Source organism: Plecotus auritus (assembly GCF_963455305.1).
Source record: "Plecotus auritus genome assembly, chromosome: X".
Classification (NCBI taxonomy): Eukaryota; Metazoa; Chordata; class Mammalia; order Chiroptera; family Vespertilionidae; genus Plecotus; species Plecotus auritus.
In genome coordinates, this window is record NC_137784.1 from 129,999,045 (window position 1) to 130,020,024 (window position 20,980).

At 44.9% G+C, this 20,980-nt stretch overlaps 1 protein-coding gene across 1 annotated transcript; it reads right to left on the reverse strand.

The window, feature by feature from the left end:
- Nucleotides 1–614: 614 nt before the first annotated feature.
- Nucleotides 615–20,327, reverse strand: GABRE (gamma-aminobutyric acid type A receptor subunit epsilon). Its single transcript, XM_080652768.1, has 9 exons — nucleotides 20,196–20,327; nucleotides 15,905–16,125; nucleotides 15,399–15,466; nucleotides 9,764–9,984; nucleotides 8,955–9,037; nucleotides 7,456–7,593; nucleotides 3,073–3,225; nucleotides 2,757–2,956; nucleotides 615–2,489 (listed from the first exon to the last, which is right to left on the reverse strand). Exons 1-9 carry the CDS (start codon nucleotides 20,249–20,251, stop codon nucleotides 2,139–2,141), a joined length of 1,491 nt encoding a protein of 496 aa, XP_080508894.1. The 5' UTR covers nucleotides 20,252–20,327; the 3' UTR covers nucleotides 615–2,138.
- Between the last annotated feature and the right edge of the window lie 653 nt (nucleotides 20,328–20,980).

Consider the following 20,980-nt stretch of genomic DNA (forward strand, 5'->3'; position numbering starts at 1 on the left):
ATTATTTCACAAACTTTATGGCAAAAATATTGGGTGTTTAGGTGCCATTTGTCTCTTCATTTCTCATTATTGTTTCTGAGTTTCCTTAGAGCTGGATGTGTCACAGGATACTAGGACTAACACTTCCTAACATACCTTTAGAGACATTTCATTTGAAGTATGTATCAACCAAAATCTCCAGGCTTACTCACAGCCAAGACAGGGTATTGGGATTTCTGGGGTCTCGTCCCTCTCCATTACTCACTGGTTGTATGACTATAGACACTCCTCTCTGTGCCTCGGCATCTCCCTCTTCACATGGTGGGGAAAATGTTCTGAGTTTGATTGTGGAAAAATTCTAGGTGAGGCTAGAATGATGGGCGAAACAAAATGGACATGGAGAGGTATAAGGCTTCTATGCAGAGGTATAGAAGTAAGTAAGGAGATCAATAAAAGGGGCCATCTATTTAGTCTCTCTCACTCTTGCACTGAGAGCAGGTTCATATGCATGCTTTGTAGGTCTGTAGATCATGGATGGGAGAGTGAAACAGTCAAAAGGTTGGATCATTACTCTAAGATTTAAAACCTGAGCTGAGAACAAACTTGAGTGCTTGAGAAACCAGTCACACGTTGTATGCTTTGCTGATATATTTATTGATATATTTCCCCTTTTCAGGTGATGGTGACAAAAAGCAGATGGAACCCCTTCCCTATCCCCCCCCAATAAAATACAGACACAGATTTCATTCAGCATATACAAGCATTGGGGCATGTCCAAATTTGACCTCACTGGGTTGTCAGAGCCAGGAGAGGTTGGATCTTGGGGGCAGTCTGAGCACCTGAGGCCCAGGAATTGAGCAGACCAAAGCTGAAGAGAGGCTGCTACTCTGGGCCCTGCCACTGGGGTGCCAGCAGAGGCTATAGAATTGAATCATGGTGAACACAGATGCCTAGCCCTGTCATGTAGTCTAGAAACTGACAGTGGGCTCCTGGGTAGTTTCCAGTGAGATCCACAGTCCCATAGAAATCTGTGCCTCAGGGTTCTCATCTGCAAAATGGGGATAAGAATCCTGCCCCGAATCTTTCACAGGGCTATAATAAGGCTATAATAGAATAATTTTTCAAAAGTGTTTTTGCAAAAGATAAAGTGCTGTATAAATTTAAGGGAATTCAATTGATTGATTGTGATTGTGAGAGTGCCCCAGGGATAAGAGTGGACTGGCTCATGGATCCAGGGGCCAAGGAAGTGGCAGAACTTCTATGCTGTGCCTTAGAGGGCACCGATCAATGCAAGCAACGCCCACTGCAAAGCAGAGTTCCCTTCATTTCTTGGCCCTGGGAAGTCACCATGGCCTAGCACCTGGGTCGGGGCTGGGAAAGTCACTGGGGTAGTTACATTAAGAGTCACAGGGGTCAAGGAGGAGGGAGAAGGAGGCATATAAAGCAGGGGGTTATTACTATTATCACACAAAAATATAAACCCACTGTATGAAAGGCATTGAATTGGTAGTGCAGATGAATGACAGAGGCAGGGGTTGGGGAGGGAGAGGGAGGCATCACAGCAGCAGAGGGAGGATACTGTCCCAAAGAAGTTCAAGTGTTGGCTCTCCTTTTAAAGGGATAAAGTCAGTTTCTGTCTATCTGCAGGGAAAGGGTGGGCAGGGAAATAGAACCAATAATATAATAATCTCACCTAAGGATAGGAGATATACACACACCTTATTACACTGCTGCCCAGCATCTTAAGGAAGTGTCAAAAACAGGCAAGCAGGTGGTCTGTGCACTTTGAGGTTGAGGCCAGATCTGGGCCTGGAGCACCACAAAGGCAGTATTAGGATTCTTGAAAAAAGCAGTGTTTGTCAACACTGTTGGGAGATAGCTAATCTGCTCATACATGGGCATAGCCTTAAGGAGCTGGTCACTGACAGCCTATAATTTTTAAGCCTGAACATCAACAACAATGCCCCTTAAGGAATAGAGAGATGAGCCATTTTACTCTAAACGGGCTGCCATGGAGATTCAGTGAATGGGCCAGGGGTGGGGGGAGGAAAGACACATTCTAATTGCTCCTGCTGCTGCTTTCCCCCAACTCCCTTGGCAAGGGGTCAGGGACCTCCTGGGGAACTTGGGAGGTTGCCCCATAGGGTACCAGCTGGTATCTACAGGTTAAAGCAAATAACCCAGTAGAGCACATTGAAAAAGATGAAGGTCACTGGGAAAATAACTCGTGAGTAGTTATCCAGGCGGTAAATGTGGATGAAGAGCCGGCCCTGCTGCCAAAAACTGCCATCACAACTGCGGACCACGCACAAGTACTTGCAGATCCTGCAGCAGCTGCGACGGCGCTGGGTGAGACTTGGGTTGAGGGACTGCTGAGCTGGGCAAGATGGGCCATCCTCTTCATCACTCTCCTCACCAGATTCCTCGAAGTCATACACAAAAATATCTTCCTGCTGCTGTTGTTTGGCATGGGTACGGGGTGGGGTAAGGTCACGGGCACGGGTAGGAGGCTGAAATGACCAAGGAAGGGGAAATAGTAAAGAAAAGATGAACCAAGCTTCAGGGGTTTCTAGAGATTCTGTCCTGGGCACACTTTTTTTGCCCCCTCCCCAAATTCCCACCATCACATTAGAAAGTTTATTCAACTCCCCATAACACTTCAGGTTACCCCCCACTACTCAGTGAGCTGGCTACTCATGTGCCATGAATTCTAGTGCCCTTACTTGCATGCTTCAATACTCCCAAACCATGCTACCACTCCCATACCCAGCTCATACATAGCGAAGTCTCGGAGAAGCACGGGGTCTCGTGTGGTTGTGGATCAGGAAGTTAAGCACAGCAAACTCCACCAGAGCACAAAAGCAAAAGAGGAAGCAAATAGCAATGTAGACATCCAAGGCTGTCATATAGGATTCACGTGGGAAATTCTTCCGGGTACAGGAACCCAATGTGGTTATGGTCAGTACAGAGGTGATACCTGTTAAAGCACAGGAGTGGAGGTAGGCTTAGCTACATATCCATATATCACACTGCTGAAAGGATCTCTGAGAAGGCAATTCTGTGCCCAGGTGGATGCCCACCTTACCCACTTACCTAAAGAGGTCCTGGCTGGAGCAGATTCTTTCTTGATCCAAAAGGAAATCCAAGACATGACCGTGGTCATAGAAGAAGGGACATAGTTTTGAACAGCAGTGAAGCCAAATCGCCTGCTTACATTGAAGAAAAGCGTGATGACCATGAAATCACCTGGAAAACATAAAAAATACCACTTCATTACAGCAATGACATAAGGGTCTTCCCCAGGCAGGACAATCATATTAAAGGTCCCATTGTTCAGCCCATGGGATCCCCACCACAGTCCTAGGATAGAGGCATATTATTCCAGTGCCACCTACAGAGAATCAGAAGCCCAGAAAAGAGACACCCTGCAAGAGCCATGGTCAGTTAAGAGCTAAGCCAGGAGAAGAACCTTAATTGCTTCTCTCTCAGTTCACTGTTCCACACCCTACATCTGCCTTTCCAGGATGGCAGAAGAGTCAGATGAAAGTGAAAAATCAGCTAGCTCTCTAGATATTAGGACCACACAGCTAATGTCCAGATGTCTGTCTGAGGCCTTTACATCCACTGAGTTGCCACATCTACTCTGCAGAATCACAGCTTTACACATGCACTACTGGCCCTTACTATATTCATTCTCAGCAAAAGAGCCATGGGTGGTCTGTGAGGTGGTGGGGGAAGCACAGAATCCATTAGGCCTCCTTCCCGTACATTCATATGCTGGAGAAATACCTTAGCACTGTTCCATCGATGGCCAAAAGAAATCACTAGCATAATCCCAAACCTCTGGTGGTTCCCTGCTCCAGAAGAGCTACAGAATCAAGTTTACACTATGTACCTGACACCTAAGTCTTACCACGGACTGACTCTAACTGACATCTTACACGCATATGCACACATCACCATACCCTAAGCTAATCCTATCTATTCTCAGATTCCCTGCAATAGCTTGTATATTTATACCAATATTCGAACCCTGGACTCCCTGTTCTTAATCTAGTACCATAACCCAAATTGAGTGTTTTGGAAAAACAGAAGAATTAGCTGAAAGCAAAAATTTTATTTAGTCCTCTAGATGTCAAGTATGTAGAGTATACACCCACAGGCTGCTGAGGTCTTGACATTTAGTTGGGCATCATGTCCTTGATGTTGGCTCTCTCCCTAGATGGTTGATGACTTCAATAGGACCTAATGACAACCTACTTCTCCAATTGGTATCTTCTATTGTACCTTTCATGCTGCCCTCTACTATGATACATTCATCTCAAACACTGCATGCCCACCATGACTCCAGAAATTTGGGGGCTTTTCTGAACCCAAAACATCCCTTTTCTTTGTCAACATCACATTGGATGTATAATAGCTCAATTGTTGGCTCCTTAGTGAAGCTAAGCTCCAAACCCCCACCTCAGTGATACTATAGAATTCCTTGGCCTTGAAACCCCTTTCAAACCCTTTCAGAGTACCCCTGTGGCCTGGATCCTGCCCATCATCTAAGCCTGGCACAGTCTGCAACCTAGCACACACTCAGCAAGTCTTGCTGCTGCCTCACAATGCCTCGTGCAGCAGACCAGAGCACTAACTTGGTCATGTGTCCTCCAATTTTGAAAAGTAGATCACCTGTCCAGTCTGAGTGTGTTGGAGCTGAGTGAGAACAACAGCCTTTCCTACTCACCTTGGCAGCACTGACAATGGACAAGATTTCACAGAATATTCTGAAAAAAGGCAAGGACATGTCCTGGGGTTAGTGGAATACTTGTGTCCGGAATAGTAGCTTTGGGGATAGAACTCCAGGGTTGTTGCAGGGACCACTCACACTTGTCTCTGGCCAGAATGTATTTATCAAGTTCCTAGTTCTGTTGTCCTGGGGTCTTGACTAAAATTTAGCACAACCCTATTTAGCTCCAACCACTCACACAAAAGTTTGCTGAGTGTATATATTCTTATTGCAAGAAGACTTATTATCTTATTGGCTTTTGCTCTTTTTATTTTATTTATTCCAGCCAAAGACAAACCTCCACTTGTCAACAGAAATTTATCTTTGAAGCCTGATAGAAAGATACGAACACACATCACTTTGTTATTTCTGAGGAATGAGGGAGCATGAGTAAGGGGAAAATGGGATGGAAATACCTGGGGCCAAGGAGCCAAAAAAAAAAAAAAAGGTAGAAGATGTTTTCTGCTCTTATCTGCTTTGGTCAGACCCCCAGTTGGTCACTGCACTGTCAGGGGAGCACAATTAAAAAGATGGTGTCCAGAGGACTGGGACTAGAAGGATGAGTGGACCCAAAACTTTTAGTAACAAGGGAAGAAAAAGGAACTAGTGTTCTACAGCCCATACAAGAATATGACCCAGGGCTGCAACCATAATATTGGCCCTTTAATCTTGATCTTGTGGGAAAGTGACTGGACTTACTGTAAGCTCAATAATTTTAGGGGGAAAGAACTAGATCCAATGGGTGGAAGTTCCAGAGACTCTAATTTCAGATGAACAGAGTTTTTTGATGGACAGGATTGTCTAGAGAAGGAAGAAACTCTTTCAAGAAAGTGAGGTCCTAGGACAGGGGTGGGTAGGTGGGTAGGGGGAGATTAACTGGGAAACTTATATGAATATATACCTAGCCCACGGACACAGACAATAGTGTGGTGAAGGCCTAGGAGGGGTGGGTGCCTGGTGGAGGAACTCAATGGGGAAAAAACAAAAACAAAGGAGACATCTGTAATACTATCAACAATAAAGACAAATTTAAAAAAAGAAAAGAAAGCAAAGCCCTAATCATAGGTAAAATTCCATCAGAGTCTCAACAGTAACTAGTGAAGGCTGGCTTACTCACTGGAGTCAAGGCTGGGGTCTCTGAGAACCTTCTGGCTCTACACCAAAGGTAGCCAGAGTAGCAAGCTACCACTGCTTTCTGAATCTTTAGGAGCTTAGTACTTAAGTTTACTACTTATGGAGAGACTGCCCTTGAGGCGACTGGAAGTGGAAGAGTTTGGGATCAGTCCCAAAGATAACTGTGATCTGGAGAAACCATGATTCCAGATCAACTAGTCTCTAGCAGAAGAAAAATAAGCCCTCTTTTTTTTTCTCCCTAAGAACCCATATCTCTCCCAGGGAAGGCTGGTGCTTACCTATTGCCATTGCTTTAGTGATGATGCTGGCTCTGGGGCTTTGTAGTCACTAGGGTACCATTTTGAAACAATGCACAACTATCTACTAAACGGAACCACTAGTGACTTGAAAGCCCCTGGGCCTTGTCTCCTCTGCCACTTTTGATGATGGGTCCTACCTGTTTGGGGAAACTGAGATGCAGAAAGGCAAGAGGCAAGCCCATGGTTAGCTGACAGAAGATCAAGGATTCCAAGTGAAAAGTAGTAAAACTGCTTACCCAGAATTCCCAAGAAAAAGGAAAGCATTTATAAGGCAGACCTCTCCCCCTACCTAGTATTGTGCAAGCAAAGCTCTAGCCAGATGAGCATGAGCTATCCCTCACCCAGTGACTCAACAAGTAAAGCAAAAGCAGATTTCCTGCCTAGCCTCATGGACACAAAGCAAGATGCCTCCATGGCAAATGGTTGGTTTGGTGAATGGCTTCATCCGCATTCTGGAGACGATGAGGGCAGTGCCTCCACTGCCCTGACTTGGTCAGTATGTGTGAAGAGGATTTCCAGGGCTGCTCTGGGAGCAACCCTGAGGAGGTCCCTTGGCTCCTTATTCAGATCACCTAGGAACACAAGCAAAGATGCTCACACCTCGTTGGAAGCTGAAGTATGAGACCCAGGACCCTCCCATCTGGTCCTTTTTAGGAACAAGATCAGAAAACCAGTGGTTACCACATACCCATGTTGAATTTACCATGAAGTCTTTGACAGGAATCTGTGCTTGTCAGAGCTACTCCTTTAAAATAAATGTTGATGCAGGAGCCATTGTAGCTGCTGAAACTTCCTCCATACTACCCCAGACCTCACCTGGTTGACATTAGAACTCTAGCTTCTATCTCCTATTAGGAAAGTCTTTGATTCTCACTCAGCTGGCTTGGATTGGTTCTGGGTATGGAGAACTCACATGAGCTATATTCCCCATAGTCATTCAAGTAGGACAGTTGTAACAAAGACTTGAAACTGAAGGATCTGCATGACAAAGCTAGTTGCAAATTCTGACAATATAACTTTACCTACTTACCCTGTGCGGGGCTTGGCAAAGCACTTACTTCTTTGCAGATGAGACTGAGATGTAGTTACAAAGTCTCAGTTTCCTCTGCAAACAGTTGTAAGTGCTTAGCATTAACAAGACAGGAGCCATGTTCTACAATATTTCCATGGTATGATTACATAGCATTTATATGTAGGATGGCTACCTCCACTCATCCCTACCACCCTCCTGGGACTCTGCTTAGCCCTGGTTCCAATGGGAGCACTTACCGGCCACGGTTGAGATAATTTTGGTTTCATTGCTCACTCCTGTAAAATCAAACTGTAAGAGCTTCCAGGAATTATTTTCATTGATTTCAAGCTTGAAATCTTTCCACTTGTACATTATCTCATTCTCAGGATAGGAAACTGTAAAGCAATGTGGGAAGGAGGGTCATGTGAGACTGGGAAGCCTTGTCGAGGTCTCCATCAGCATGGAGTCTGAACAATGCTTTGGAGTCTTGACTCTGGCCTCACCAGTGTGGCACCTTGCCTCTCTTACCTCATTGTTGAAGTCCATTCAATAAGTGCATTTACTGAGCATTCCTCAGTACCAGGCTTTGTTCTGGAAATGCATAGATGAATAAGGCAGGAACCCTGCCCCTCAAGCATTCGCATCGTATTGAGTGAGTCGGACAGTGAGTATACATCTGTAATTCTTAAAATTGTTCTGAGAAACCTCTGCCTTTGGACAGTAGGGAGACAGAGGAGGAAAGATCATTTGGGGATATATCCAGAAAAGACTTCTTAGAGTAGGTAACATTCCCAATAAGTCTTTAAAGTTGAGTCAATTTTCTTTATATGTATGAGGCTGAAAGGGTGAGGAGGGTGTTCTATGCACAGAGAGACAAATTATCTGATGTATTAGGAAATGCTAAAAGTTCAGGATAGATAGCTAACAGATGTTAAATGAAGTATACAGGGGTAGGTATCAGGGGCCAATTTGTGATGGGCCTTAAGGAACATTATAATGATTTGGAATTGGTACATGAGAGATAAGGAAGGATTTGAAACTAAGAAATGACCTGTTCTAAATGATTCTTTAGCTAGGTCACTCTGGTCATAATATGAAGATAGCTTGTTGACAGGGATACCAGTTATGGGAGGCCAGTGCAGTAATCCAGGCATAATAAAATGAATGAAGGCAGGATTCAAAGCTGTGGCAGTGAAAATGTAGAGGGACAGGCAGGATCAATAGTGATTTGGAAGAGAATATCAACACGATGCAATTGATTAGATGTAGCAGGTGAAGGAGAAAGAAGCATCAAAGTTCTTGGCTTGAACAACTTAGTTGGTGATGATGCCTTTCAATGAGATAGGTGAGAACACAGAAGAAGCACATTTGTTTTGGGGGTAGAGGTTGGGAGTAGGCTATATATTTAGTTTTGGACATCTTCAGCTTCAAAGTGAAGATGTTGCAAAAGTCCAAGTGGAAGATGACAAAGACCTATCCAAGTCAGTGACAGTGGAGATGGAAAGGAACAGACATACATGAGATACACTTCAGTGGTGGATAACAGACTTGAGATGGAGTGAAAGGGAGAGAAAGGAACCCAACATGAGGCACAGGTTGAGCAACACAGTATTGTCAGCAGGAAAGGAGATGAGCATGGATTGGGTGGTCCTGGGCAATCCTGGCACCAACTTAGGAGAAATATAAAGGGCAAAGATGAGAAAAAGGAGGATCCCAGTATGACTCTGGGGCCCCAGAAACCTAAGAAGGTACTCACAGCTAGAAAAAGACAGAGGGCAAGAGTGAGAATCCATTGGAAATTTGAGCATGTGGAATGAACATCCAGCATCAATGGTCATCCTGGAAGGGAGAAAGAAGCCTCATTAGGCTGGCTCTGAATACTTACATATACACTCAGCTTGGGCCCAAGGACCACCACCAATGAATGGCAACAGTGGGATTTGAGTCAAAAAGCTCAAAGGAAAGACAAAAAGACAGGAAGAACAGCTTGAAAGTATCTGGCTACTCTGGTCTCCATCATCAGAAAACTAAGTACTGAGGTAGATGGGCTTTTGTTTCTTGCTCATCCCAGCTTCCAGAAACTGCCAACACTTTCCCATTCTCTATCACTGCTCCACCCCCTACACCAACATTCCCCTGCCAGGCATTCAGGTACCTAACCTGGTCTTTACTATCTTTCTGACCACTGTGTTACTGCTCCACCTAGACAATTCCACCACTATGAATGTGTCTTTACATCCAGTGCCCTCTCTGGATGGAATTGTCCAGGCAATGCAGTCATACTGATACATTCTAGTAGGAGAGCTCTGGACTTGGAGCCTAGTAAATGTGTACCAGTTCCAGCTCTTCCAGACACTTGGTGTGGCCTTAAGTACCATCTTTCTATTTTGAAGCCTTAGTGTCTGTGTCTATACATGAGGGGGTTGAGCTCGTGGTCTCAGAAAGTTTGGAAAGGCCCTTAGAAGTATCATCGAGGATAAAACCTCAGTCTATGTTTCTTTGGCAAAAAAGTCTCAGAAGGGGAGGAAGAGTCCCAAGGGATGAGATTCCAGAGGTTTGACATACCTATCTGTGTACAACACTTTGCCATCCTTGTGGATGCGGACCACCTGGCTGTGCATAGTGATCGAATATACACGGATCTTCTTAGAATTCATAAAAAAGGTGTCTGGGATCCATAACTGGCTCACCATGTTGCCATTCAGAACAAAGCTCTCAAAGCTGCCATTGTAACGGAGGCGTTCATCATACCAGGTCTGGTATAAGGTGATGTCAATGGAGTACTCCTGGTGGAAAAGATAAAATAAAGCCCATGGCATCCTGTGACAAGCTTATTAAGCAGATAGAAACCCACTTAGGTTTGCATAGAGCAGGGATGGGGAACCTTTTTTTCTGCCAAAGGCCATTTGGATATTTATAACATCATTGACGGGTCATACAAAATTATCAACTTAAAAATTAGTCTGCTATATTTGGTCAAGCATTATTTTATTAACTCACCCCTAATGCCTTGGCAGGGCCAGAACAAATGATTTCTCGGGCCTTTTATGGCCTATGGGCAGGATGTTCCCCACCACTGGCATTAGAGGAAAACAGCATGAGTTTGGCTGTAGGAGTTTTCTATTTCCAGGTATTCCAAAAGGAAAGAAATATTCCCAAATGGATAACAGTCTGGGAAGATACATTTCATCTAGAAACAGACAGGCAACAGTGGCTTAATTTCATGGGCTGGACTCATCACATCACCACTCCCTTATAAGACTGTTGTGCTACTCCAGCCAGGTCAACACTCTCTCAGCCCCCATTGTTTCATAGCAAACCAAAGATCTCAGCTCAAAATCATTTCAAACATTCACAAACATTATATACAGCAAAGTTTTGTCTTTCGGCTTTTATTTGGGGGACACAAATTTTAATTAACCTAAATCCTTCATCCTCCAGAATTACATTAAAAATGAAGTTCTTTGAGTCACAAGAGAAATGTCTACTTAATTGAATGTTTTTTGAATAATTTTGTTTTGTTTTGTTTTTCTTCTTAAACATGAGCACCTAACCTCTGAATGGGTGTGCATGAAGAAGCATGAGCAAACGGAAATTTGTACCACTGGTACTGAAGGGAGAAAAAGCAAATTGTAATAGAACTGCAAGCAGCTTAAATAATAAGTACCAGAACTAAGCCAAGGCAGAACCTTGAGGGCTAGCTCAACTGCCTTTACTTTACAGGTATGGAAACTGAGGCTCAGAAAGGAAGGAGCCTGTCCAAAGTCACACAAATAGTTAACAACAGCACATTAGAGCTGATGCTCAGAGTACCATTACCATAGCCTTGTCCTGGGACAAGCTTCACTGATTTCCCTCTCCAGTGTTTATTTCACTTGCATCAACAATCTCGTTGGGTACTGAGATCCAATTTCCCTCTGCAGAATACATAGGTCTTTACCCTGAGTTATCCTGCATCAAACAATGAACACCAACCAGCCACTCATAACCCTGGACACCAGTAGAGCCTGCAGTGGGGAAGGTCAAGATAATCTCTGCTTGCCTTTGCTGCCTACCCCAAAAGGTGGTGAGAACTGCTGGGATCCAGCCTCCCAGACTGAGAATATTCCATGCAGTAGTCCAGAGAAGCAGACAGAAAAAAAGATGACAGAGCCTGGATACCATTCACGTGGGTGCCCTCAGCCCTGACCCGGCAGGCTCCTCCATCCAGCCCTCACAAGTGGCTTTCAGAGTTTCTTCAGTCCCAAGTGGCTGGCAGCTCCAACTTGATTTGCACAGCCTCCTTCGTTCTCAGGCCATATGAAGTGCTTGGTAATGAGGAGGAGCATTTCCCTCCACAATCCATACAGTGCTCTTGCTCAATGTTATGGTGTTTCAAATGAGCATTTAGTTTATATTTAACAAGCTACCAAATGTAAGTTCACTACACATCAACTAATAGCTAACAGTTCCATTTTCCATCACTTTGACAAGGGAGCTTAGGCTGTATATCTCTTAGCTCAGCTGAAACTCTAGAAATTCAGTGTCATGGAGTTTGCTTAATTAGAATTGCTTATGATAATTACCACAGCAAGAAGCAGCCTTAGCAACTTTTGGTGCTGTGATTGGAAGTCATTCCCAGACTGGTCACTGTCTTCTAAGCTCAAGGCAGGAGGCTAGTAGAAATATTTTATTTAAATCCATATGCTGTGGGCTCAGATTTCTCTCTCTGGGGACAATTTCTGTCCTCCACATAACATCTGACTGAAGGGTGTTGGAACTCAAAAAACACTCAAACAACAACTTCCACTGTGGGGACTCACAACCTTGCTAAGATACTTAGTTGCCTTAAACATAAAGTGGGGATTACAGTGGCAGCTTTGCCTGCCATAGAATATGTCACGAGGATCCAAGTGCTGTGAAAGCCACAGCAACCGTAGGACTCTATAGTGTCACCAGGGAAAAGTAGGCTGTACAAGAACTGGTAACTCCCACAGCTTAAAGAACAATGTGGAACTATGTAAAAGGACAAACTTCTCAGGAACTTTAATACCACAGAAGTGCTTAGAATCTTCTAAAGTAACTTGACTAAAGCACCACCTTACTGGCCAAAGAAAATCAAGTTGACTCCTCTTTGGACCAGTTCTGTGTTGGATGTCAGATTCGATGACTACTGAGTTATTAGACTGCATCACTTAGGATTGTCAGGTATCAGTGCTTCCTGGCACCTCAGGTAAGGCCAATGCTACCAACATTAATAGGGGCAGAGCAAGCAGAGATGGAGAATTCAGCTACTATGAGTAGGGCTACTGTTTTGCTGCCACAAGGTATCTTATAGATGATAGAAATTGTCTTCCCAAAATTGTATCTTACACAGATAGCAAAGAGGTTGTGGCCACAAATTGTCCACTATTCTTCAGGCCACTTTCTCCATCCCCACACTAATAACCTGAAAGATCCATTTTCTATTAAGAGTCAATAGTGGTCATGATAGTGGGACCACAAGACCTCAACCTCTGGGTCTTGCTCAGAACCCAGTGTTTCTTAGTATATCAACAATTTAAATCAAATTAATTGCTAAAATCACTCAGTTAATGGTAAGCACATTGATAATAGCAAAAAGTAAACCTGACATGAAGGGAAGAGAAAATACTTTAAACTCTCTACAGAAACTCAAAAAGATATGTCTGCTCTCATGCTTCTCTTCTTCCTTGTTATTCCCCAGCATACCATTTTAATTGTTACAGGCCTTTACTTGATCATGGTCATGTGTATTAAGCAGGCTCTAAGAAGGCCCTCAATAATCTTCACTTCCTGGTGTTCATGCCCTCATGTAATCCTCTCCACTGATCTGGGGCTAGACCTAATGACTTGTTTCTAATGAACAGAATACCACAGAAGCTATGGGATGCCACTCCCAAAATTAGATTACATGTTTGTGAATATTTTTTCTCATGTTCTTGCTCACTCTGAGGGAAATCAGCTGCATGTTGGGAGCTACACTGTGTAGAGGCCTACATGGCAAGGACTGTGGGAGACTTCCAGCTAATAGCCAGCATGAAATAAAATCTGCCAACAAACATGTGAAGGCTTAGAAGTAGATCTTTCCTCAGTTGAGCCTTCAGATGAGATGTCTCCCTCAATTGACACCTTAACTACAACCTTGTAAGAGACCCTGAAATAGAGGACTCAGCTAAATCATGTCAGGATTCCTAGCCCACATGATCTGTGAGCTAATGACTATTTGTTGTTTTAAAATTCTGTGTTTTGGGGTAGTTTGTTACATAGTAATACACAAGTACACAATGCCTCAAGAACCTGGTAGCCAAAGCATCCTAAGGGGGAATCTCATTCTTCCACTCAGCTTATATAAACATCTTGATCTTCCATGAATGTTTATTTACCTCTGAGTGTCTATTTGCAAATTTCATCTCAAAGCCTAGACTCTGAGCTCACTCAATGATGCTTGTAGGATACCAGACACACTAAAACTGTGTGTTGCCTGAGCCAGGCCAAGGCTATGGCTATAATGGAGTTGGTTACCACAGCCTTTCTCATTATCAGGCTGGGTAGATTAAAGTGAGTTGTGCAGAATATCTTTCATAATTCACTTGTTCAGCTAACACAGTGGTCAGCAAACTTATTAGTCAACAGAGCCAAATATCAACAGTACAACGATTGAAATTTCTTTTGAGAGCCAAAATCTGACTTCTGCGCATGGACCACTAAGTTTCAATCACACTGTACGTGCGCACCCGCACGTGGTATTTTGTGGAAGAGCCACACTCAAGGGGCCAAAGAGCCGCATGTGGCTCGCGAGCCGCAATTTGCCGACCACTGAGCTAACATATACTGAGTCCTTGACATTAAGAAGCACATAGCTGAGGGAGCAAGGCAGACATAGAGCACATAATTATAATATAACTAGTAGCCCATTGGGCAATATTGCACACAGTAGGCTGCCCACCGCTTCTGTGGGAGCCAGTGGGAACTGCAGTGCGCCGCTGGAGCTGCACTGCTTCCATGGGAGCCTCGCTGCTTCCATGGGAGGTGGGCCTGTTTTCTCCTCTCTGGGCCTGCGCTCAGCCATGGAGGCTGTGGGGTGCCCCCCCCCAACCCCGTTCCCCAGAGGCTCTCCGCAGCTGGGGTGTCACCATGGTGATAAAGCAAGCATTCCACCAGGCCGCTCACACTGCCTGCTCTCAACGGCAGTCCCCCCAGGACTGGGGGACTCCAGTGAGGCTGAGGGGACTGGGTGCCGCCATCTGTGGCTATGGGCACTGCCATCTTTGTGATGGAGTGGTGGTTAATTTGCATATTACCATTTTATTAGCTAGGATGAGTAGGGAAGGTCAAGTAAACAACTGGGATATAAGCAAGAAAGATCTGCGTGTTAAAGAAAAGGCTATGCATAAAAAGGGAGCAATAAGTAGCTGTGGAGGTCAGGAATAATGCCATGAAAGGATGTTATTTGAGCTAGACCCTGAAAGATAAGGCTCATGCCAAACAGAAAATTGGAGCAATGGCATACCTTGAACAATGACTCAGAGGCACAAGATAGTTTGTGAACACACATAGTCTACTGTGAGTAGAGGGGCTAAAAGAAACAAAACCAGAGTCCTGAGTTGGCTCCAGCCATGGAGGACTCTGACTGCTGGAGTATGGGTTTAAACTTCATGCTTTAAGCAGGGTCAGAACTGTAGGAGATACATGACTCAGGAGGGCAGGTTGGTATGTGAACTGGGGTAGGCAGAAACCTTGAATTTTGTGTTCTTCAAGTGGGAGATAATGAAGGCTAACTGGGGACAGAACCAACACTAGAATGATAGCAGTAGAAAAGGAAAGAAGGAACCAGGGAAAAATTAGAGAAACAATCTTAGAGCGAGAGTTACTAACTATAGTCTTAAGTCCATAAAAATCATTATCAGAAGAAAAAAAGCCATTCCGTTGTGGTATTTAAAGTTGCTTTATTATTTTTGTTTTGAATGAAAGAGTGGAAGATGTAGTCAGGATTCTGAAGGTCCTCTTCAGGCAGTGAGGGACTTACTTACCTTTTCCAGATTCCTTTTCAAGTCAGTGTTGGTTAAAATCTCTACCCTCAAACCCCCTGCCACCCTAAACTTGCGTTACAGACACAAAGAGCAGAAAAAAGAAGTATGTGAAAGGCCTCATGGATCAACTCCTTAACTTAGGAGATACTGTATCAAAGCTCAGTACTCACCATGTCTGGGATAGAGATAGGACCAAGGGTGTTGACAGAGAGCTCAACAGTGACCACAGTGGGTTTCTCTGTAAAGGAAGCAGAAGTAGCAGAGGTAAGTTTCCTACAGGGGCATGTGACAGGGAAGGGTGTGGTCTGAGGGGAGAAAAAGGGAGAAGAATCAAGGTTAAACTAAATGGTTTCAACATCCAATCCTTTTTTTTTGTTCTTTCATGGCAAGAACCAATTCATAGACTGTTAAGAGTTATACATACCTCAAAGATCATATCACCTAGTTCAGGCATCTCATTTTATAGCTGGAAAAACGGGATGAGAGAAGGAAAAAGTCTAGACCAAGATAAATGGCATTGCTGAGCTATAGTTGACCTCTCTTACCTGAGAGGTGAGCAACAGATGTTCCTGCCCACATGCTTGGCACCCTCACCAACACCCCAGGCTTATTCTCTATACTTATGCCTTCAAACTCACTCCCCTCTGGAAGGGAAGAACTAAGTTCTATTACTTACCACCAATGCCGGGGCGCAGTTTGTAATCAGAGTTATTCAGGATACTGTCCAGTATTTGAGTGGCTGCTGGCAATTTTCCAAGGTCACGGTGGGTATCAATAGCAGTGGGCTTTATTTCTTCAGAGGGGAGTTTCTTTTTGGGATACTGGGGCTTGGGGCCATAGACATCATCATGATGAGCACATGGTCCCATCTCTGATTCAACATTAGTTTCTTCAATCCTAGAATACACAAACAAAAAATGAAGCTCTGTCCTTCAATCTGTAGGTGCCCCAATAGGTACCTCTCTGGACAGAAGCAAACCAAAATAATCTGCAACCTAAGGCATAGTTAAAGAGTGACTAGCAACAGTAAATTATGAGCCAATAACAGATTATACTTATTTATTTCTTCTAAATCTTGCTGCTCTTTGGAAATTTTCCATGCTATCCCTTTTTTTATGATCATCCTTTATTTTTTTTAAAAAAATCAATATCAAAACCGAGCTCAATATTTTAAAATAATTTTTCAATGTAAAATGGTGAAGGCACTGATGTATGAGCTCTAGCCAATCAGCTGCAGTTGCTAGGCTTGGTCTCCAGTTTGCCTGACCAGCACCTTCCAGGAGCAAATGGGCAGGCAGAGGGCCAGGACTGCTGAGGAATGCTCAAAAAAGCCAGAGAAACCTCTCCCAGAGAGGGTTGGAACACTGTGGGAGTAGTGTGCATTTCTTTGCTTTCGTGATACTCATTGCATTGGAGTTGGAGGCTGGGGGTTGGGGGAAACTCTAAGCATTGAGAAAGGGCAGAAGTCCTTCACCCAAAGACTGTCATCCAAGAAATAGATGGCCAGCAGAAATCTACCCTGAGAGCTACAGCCATGCACCATAGCCAAGAAACTAAGGAGAAGAATAAATTAAAATGAAAATTTTAAAAGCCACCTGCCAATATATTTACTTAGTCAAGATTGTGTTACCTTGCTAAGGGGCAGTGAGGAAGGGGTTACCAAGGGTCTTCTGAGGTCCTGATCATGTTCTAGTTCCTAATGTGGGTGTCTTGATATCAGTATGGCAATTTTTGGACAACTCATGGGCTGTACACTTATGATTTGAGCACTTTTGTGAATACACGTTCTAATGCAATAAGAAGTTTTGAAAAATAAAAATGCTAATAAAATTGTTAATTTATGGACCTTATTCAGACCCTGATTTTAAAAGGCAAACTAAAAAACAAAACAAAAATTATGACAAAATAGGGGCTATCTGAACACATAGTTTCTTCAGCATGAAGAAATTCTTCTAAAATTTTTGATGTAATCGTGGTATTTTATTATGTTTTTGAGGGCCTTATGACTAGAAATACATACTAAAATTATTACATATAAAATGATATAATGACTTAGAATATTTGTTTTAAAATAATTTAAGCTGAAAGTGGAGAGTTTGTTGGGTACAGAGAAAATAAGAGTGGCCATGAGTTGATAATTAATGAGGCCGATGATGGGTACAAGGAGATTCCCTCTACTTTTACATATCTTTGAAAAAATATATAATAAAAAGCTTTTTGATAAGCTATGAGGAAAACTGATCTGTGATACTAGAAAACAGGATAGTGGTTTCATTTGGGAGGAGTGGACTGGTGGGGGGGCATGTAGTGAGGGCTGTAGGGGGAGGGGGTGAAAGTGACTGGAATAGTCTATTCCCTGGTTTAGTGGGGGTTACAATGGCATGTTTACTTTGTGAATATGCACTGAGCTGTTTGCTCAGATTTCTATATTTTTATATTTGTATATTACACCTTCAAAATTATTTTATTTTTTAAAAAGCCATAAGGAAACTTGTTTCCTAAAATAAGGGGTTAACAGGGCAGAAGATGTGGGCATGGCCTCTCTACTGCAGACCAAGGGACTGCCAATTTGAACAGCAAAATGCATTTTCTTATACTATTTCAAGCTCTTAAAATGGCTTAACTGGTGTACAGATGTGCCACATCTATACCATTTCTCATGAACGAAGTGGCTAATTCCCATTGTGGGCAACGGGAGAACTGGGCTTAGGAAAAACAGTTTCCGTTTCTAAATACCACATCCAGAGATGTCCCCTTTCCCTGAGGTTTTCCCTTAGTCCACCAAATAGATAATACCAATCACTTTGGGAGGGGAGGAGGGAGAACAGGGGCTTGAGACCCCCTAAAATAAGTGACGTGGCCAGGAATATAGCACAATCAGGATTCGCACTGCCAGCCAAGACTATCCAAGAACCTGCAGCAGCCCCTCCCTGATGTCTGAAGCCAAAAACAAAGAATCTGAGGTTCAAGAGGCAAATAAGCAAAAGCCAGGGATCACCAAAACCCCCCTGCTCATACACTAGTCTGCAATGAAAATGATAACTGAGGAAGTTGATGTTGTTGATGTTGCTGTAATTCTACAATTATATTTAGCAGTAAACAAACAAACAAAAACACTCTGATCCTGGGATCCTTGGGGTTAAGGAGCTGCTGACAAGGCATACCTTTCCTCAGGCATTAAACCCATTTTCAGGGCAAGGAAAAAACAAAAACTTGAAAAACACTCATGCACTGGACTAGTGGAATCATTCCATGGGGCTTTTCACATCCTTTTTTTTTTTTTTAGACGTGATGGTCCAAGATGGAGCTGAATTTCTGCAACCCCTGCCCCCACTGAGGATGTTCATTCAACTAGCTGGGAGGAGGAAAGGGAATAGGAGAAGGGCCACCGGTGTTTTTTTGTGTTTTTTTTTTCAAAAATCAGCCCTCTTTTTTCACCTTACAGATGGAGAAACTGAGGCTCAGATGAGGGAAGGGCTGTGCCTAAAGTCACACAATTAATTTGAGGCTTAGCCTGGACCAGAGCAAGTATTCCTGGTTTGATGTGGCCCTTGCCAGCATACCCCTCTGCCCCCTCCCCAGCTCTTTCTTGACGTCATGGGTTGCCATGTTGACAAGGTTTGAACATCAGTTACTGCAGCCCTTCCCCCAGGATAGAAAGGTAGTTTCCATCTCAATAGCCCACCCTCCTGCTTGTTTCCCACTCTACGCCCCCTCCCTCTTTCTTCCCTGCTCCCACCCCTCTTTTGCCCTAGCCAGTCATCACATCAGCTCTCCCAACCAGTCTATTTCACATTTGGATGGACGTGGATAACTGGAAATTCCTAGCACGAATTCAGAAATATTTTCCAAGCCTCTGCTGCCCTCACCCCCAAGTGAGGGCACCAGTGAGCCATACAGCCAGCCCCTCCCTCGAGGAACTAAAGCATTCTAAGGTGAGAAAAGAAGCCATCTTCAATCTCCCCAACACAGACAATCAAGACACAAGCCCAGTGCCATGAAGAATTCGAGAATGCTAGGCAGATCGGGAAGCTTAGGAAAACTTGACAGTTCACAGTCAGCAAGAAACCCTCTCAAAAATATGAAGCAGTTATCTTCCACCCTAAAAAGCCAGCAATTCAGGGAACATTCCTAGCAAAGTCCCAGGGCCAGAAGGTGCGAGAGAAACTGGCTGCTCAAGGGAAACCTGCTGACAGCCTTTAGAAAAGTGAGGAGAGACTGAAATCCAGGACCCAAACCATAGACCTCAGAGAATAGCATTCCTTGATCTCTGGCTCCAGTCTGCCCAAGGACCAGCAGGGTGTGTGTGTGTGTGTGTGTGTGTGTGTGTGTGTGTGTGTGTGTGTGTGTGTTTTGGGGGAAGAGGAATAAGAAAGAAGGGGAGACTAGCGGTAGAAAGGGTGGGGTGGATAGCTGGGGTGGGACCCTGAGACTAAACGGCTAGTGCAGAAGCAAGTAAAGTCAGAGTTCTATAGCACCATGCTTGGTACTCTATGGGAGCTCAGGGGAAAAAAAAAAAGATCCAGAAGGCAGACTAGCCAACACTCAAACACTTCCCGCACAGTTTTGCTTCCCCAGCGGCGCGCGTTTTTAGGTGCTATCTTCCCAAAGCCTCCCCCCACAATCCCAGTTCCATTGCCAAGAAGCGAGAGCCTGCCCTAACTGGTCGCCCCACGGGCGCTCGCCTCTTCCCACCGAAGACTCTGAGAGAGAGGGCGTGCTGGTTCTTAACCGCCGCACTGGTTTGGAGAGGGGGAGTCCAGCGACAGCAGCTGAGTGGGGACAGGCATCCTGCCTTCGTTCCCAGAAGCGCCCTTTCAGGGGTCCAGAGCGCCTGTCCTGGAGGAAGCTGTGTGGAGGGTGGCTGCACAAGCGCTGGGGGCAAGGTGTGCGCGGCTCCCCAGAGCCGCTCCCAGGGAGAGGGAGCTGGGCGCGAAAGGCTCCTGGATTCCGGGATGGAGACTCACCTAGACGGCAGGATTATGGGCAAGCCCAGGAGGATCAGGAGAACTTTGGTCAACATCTTGCCAGAGACCGGAGCGACCACCTGTGCGGAGGTCGCTGCGCACGGTCTTGCCGCACCAAGCGCAGTGTGGATGGTTTTGTTGGGCTCCAACTTTCACTCCCCACCCCCGCCCTGCCTTGGCCCCGCCTCTTGGGCCCCGCTGGAAATCTCCGACGACGTGTTCGCTGCCGCAGCAGGGAGTGGAGGGGGGCGGTCTGCGAGGGCTGCAGGAGGAGGAGGAGAGAGGGGGGGCGGGAGCCCTGTCGCCTAGGGCCCCCGCTCCCCTCTGCCGTCACCACTGCGGCGCAGCCAGACAGCCAGGGGCGGGGACGGAAGAGGGAGGATGCTGGCGAGCTGGTAATACGCGGGGCCCCAGGCAGAAGAAACCAGCGGTCCGAGGCTGCGGCTGCGAAGACAGCCGCAGACTGGGCCTGGCAAGGGCAACATGGGTAGGCTGGGTGGGCTTCTCCTTCTTCCATGACCCCCTCCAGCCCACTGACGCATTGCAGGCTGGAACTATGCCCTCCAGTCCTTGGCTTCTTACCACCACCTGTTGCACCACATTGTTTTCAAAAGTAGCCTCGCTTCTGATATTTCCCACACCCTCACTCCACACCTTCCAGTCTTTCAGAGCACATCTCTTGGCATCCGAAGGGCAACTAGGTTATTTAGCACCTTCCTTGACACAGGGGAAGGAGACTTGGGAATTTCCCTAACAAGCTCTAGTATGAGCTATACAGACCAGTT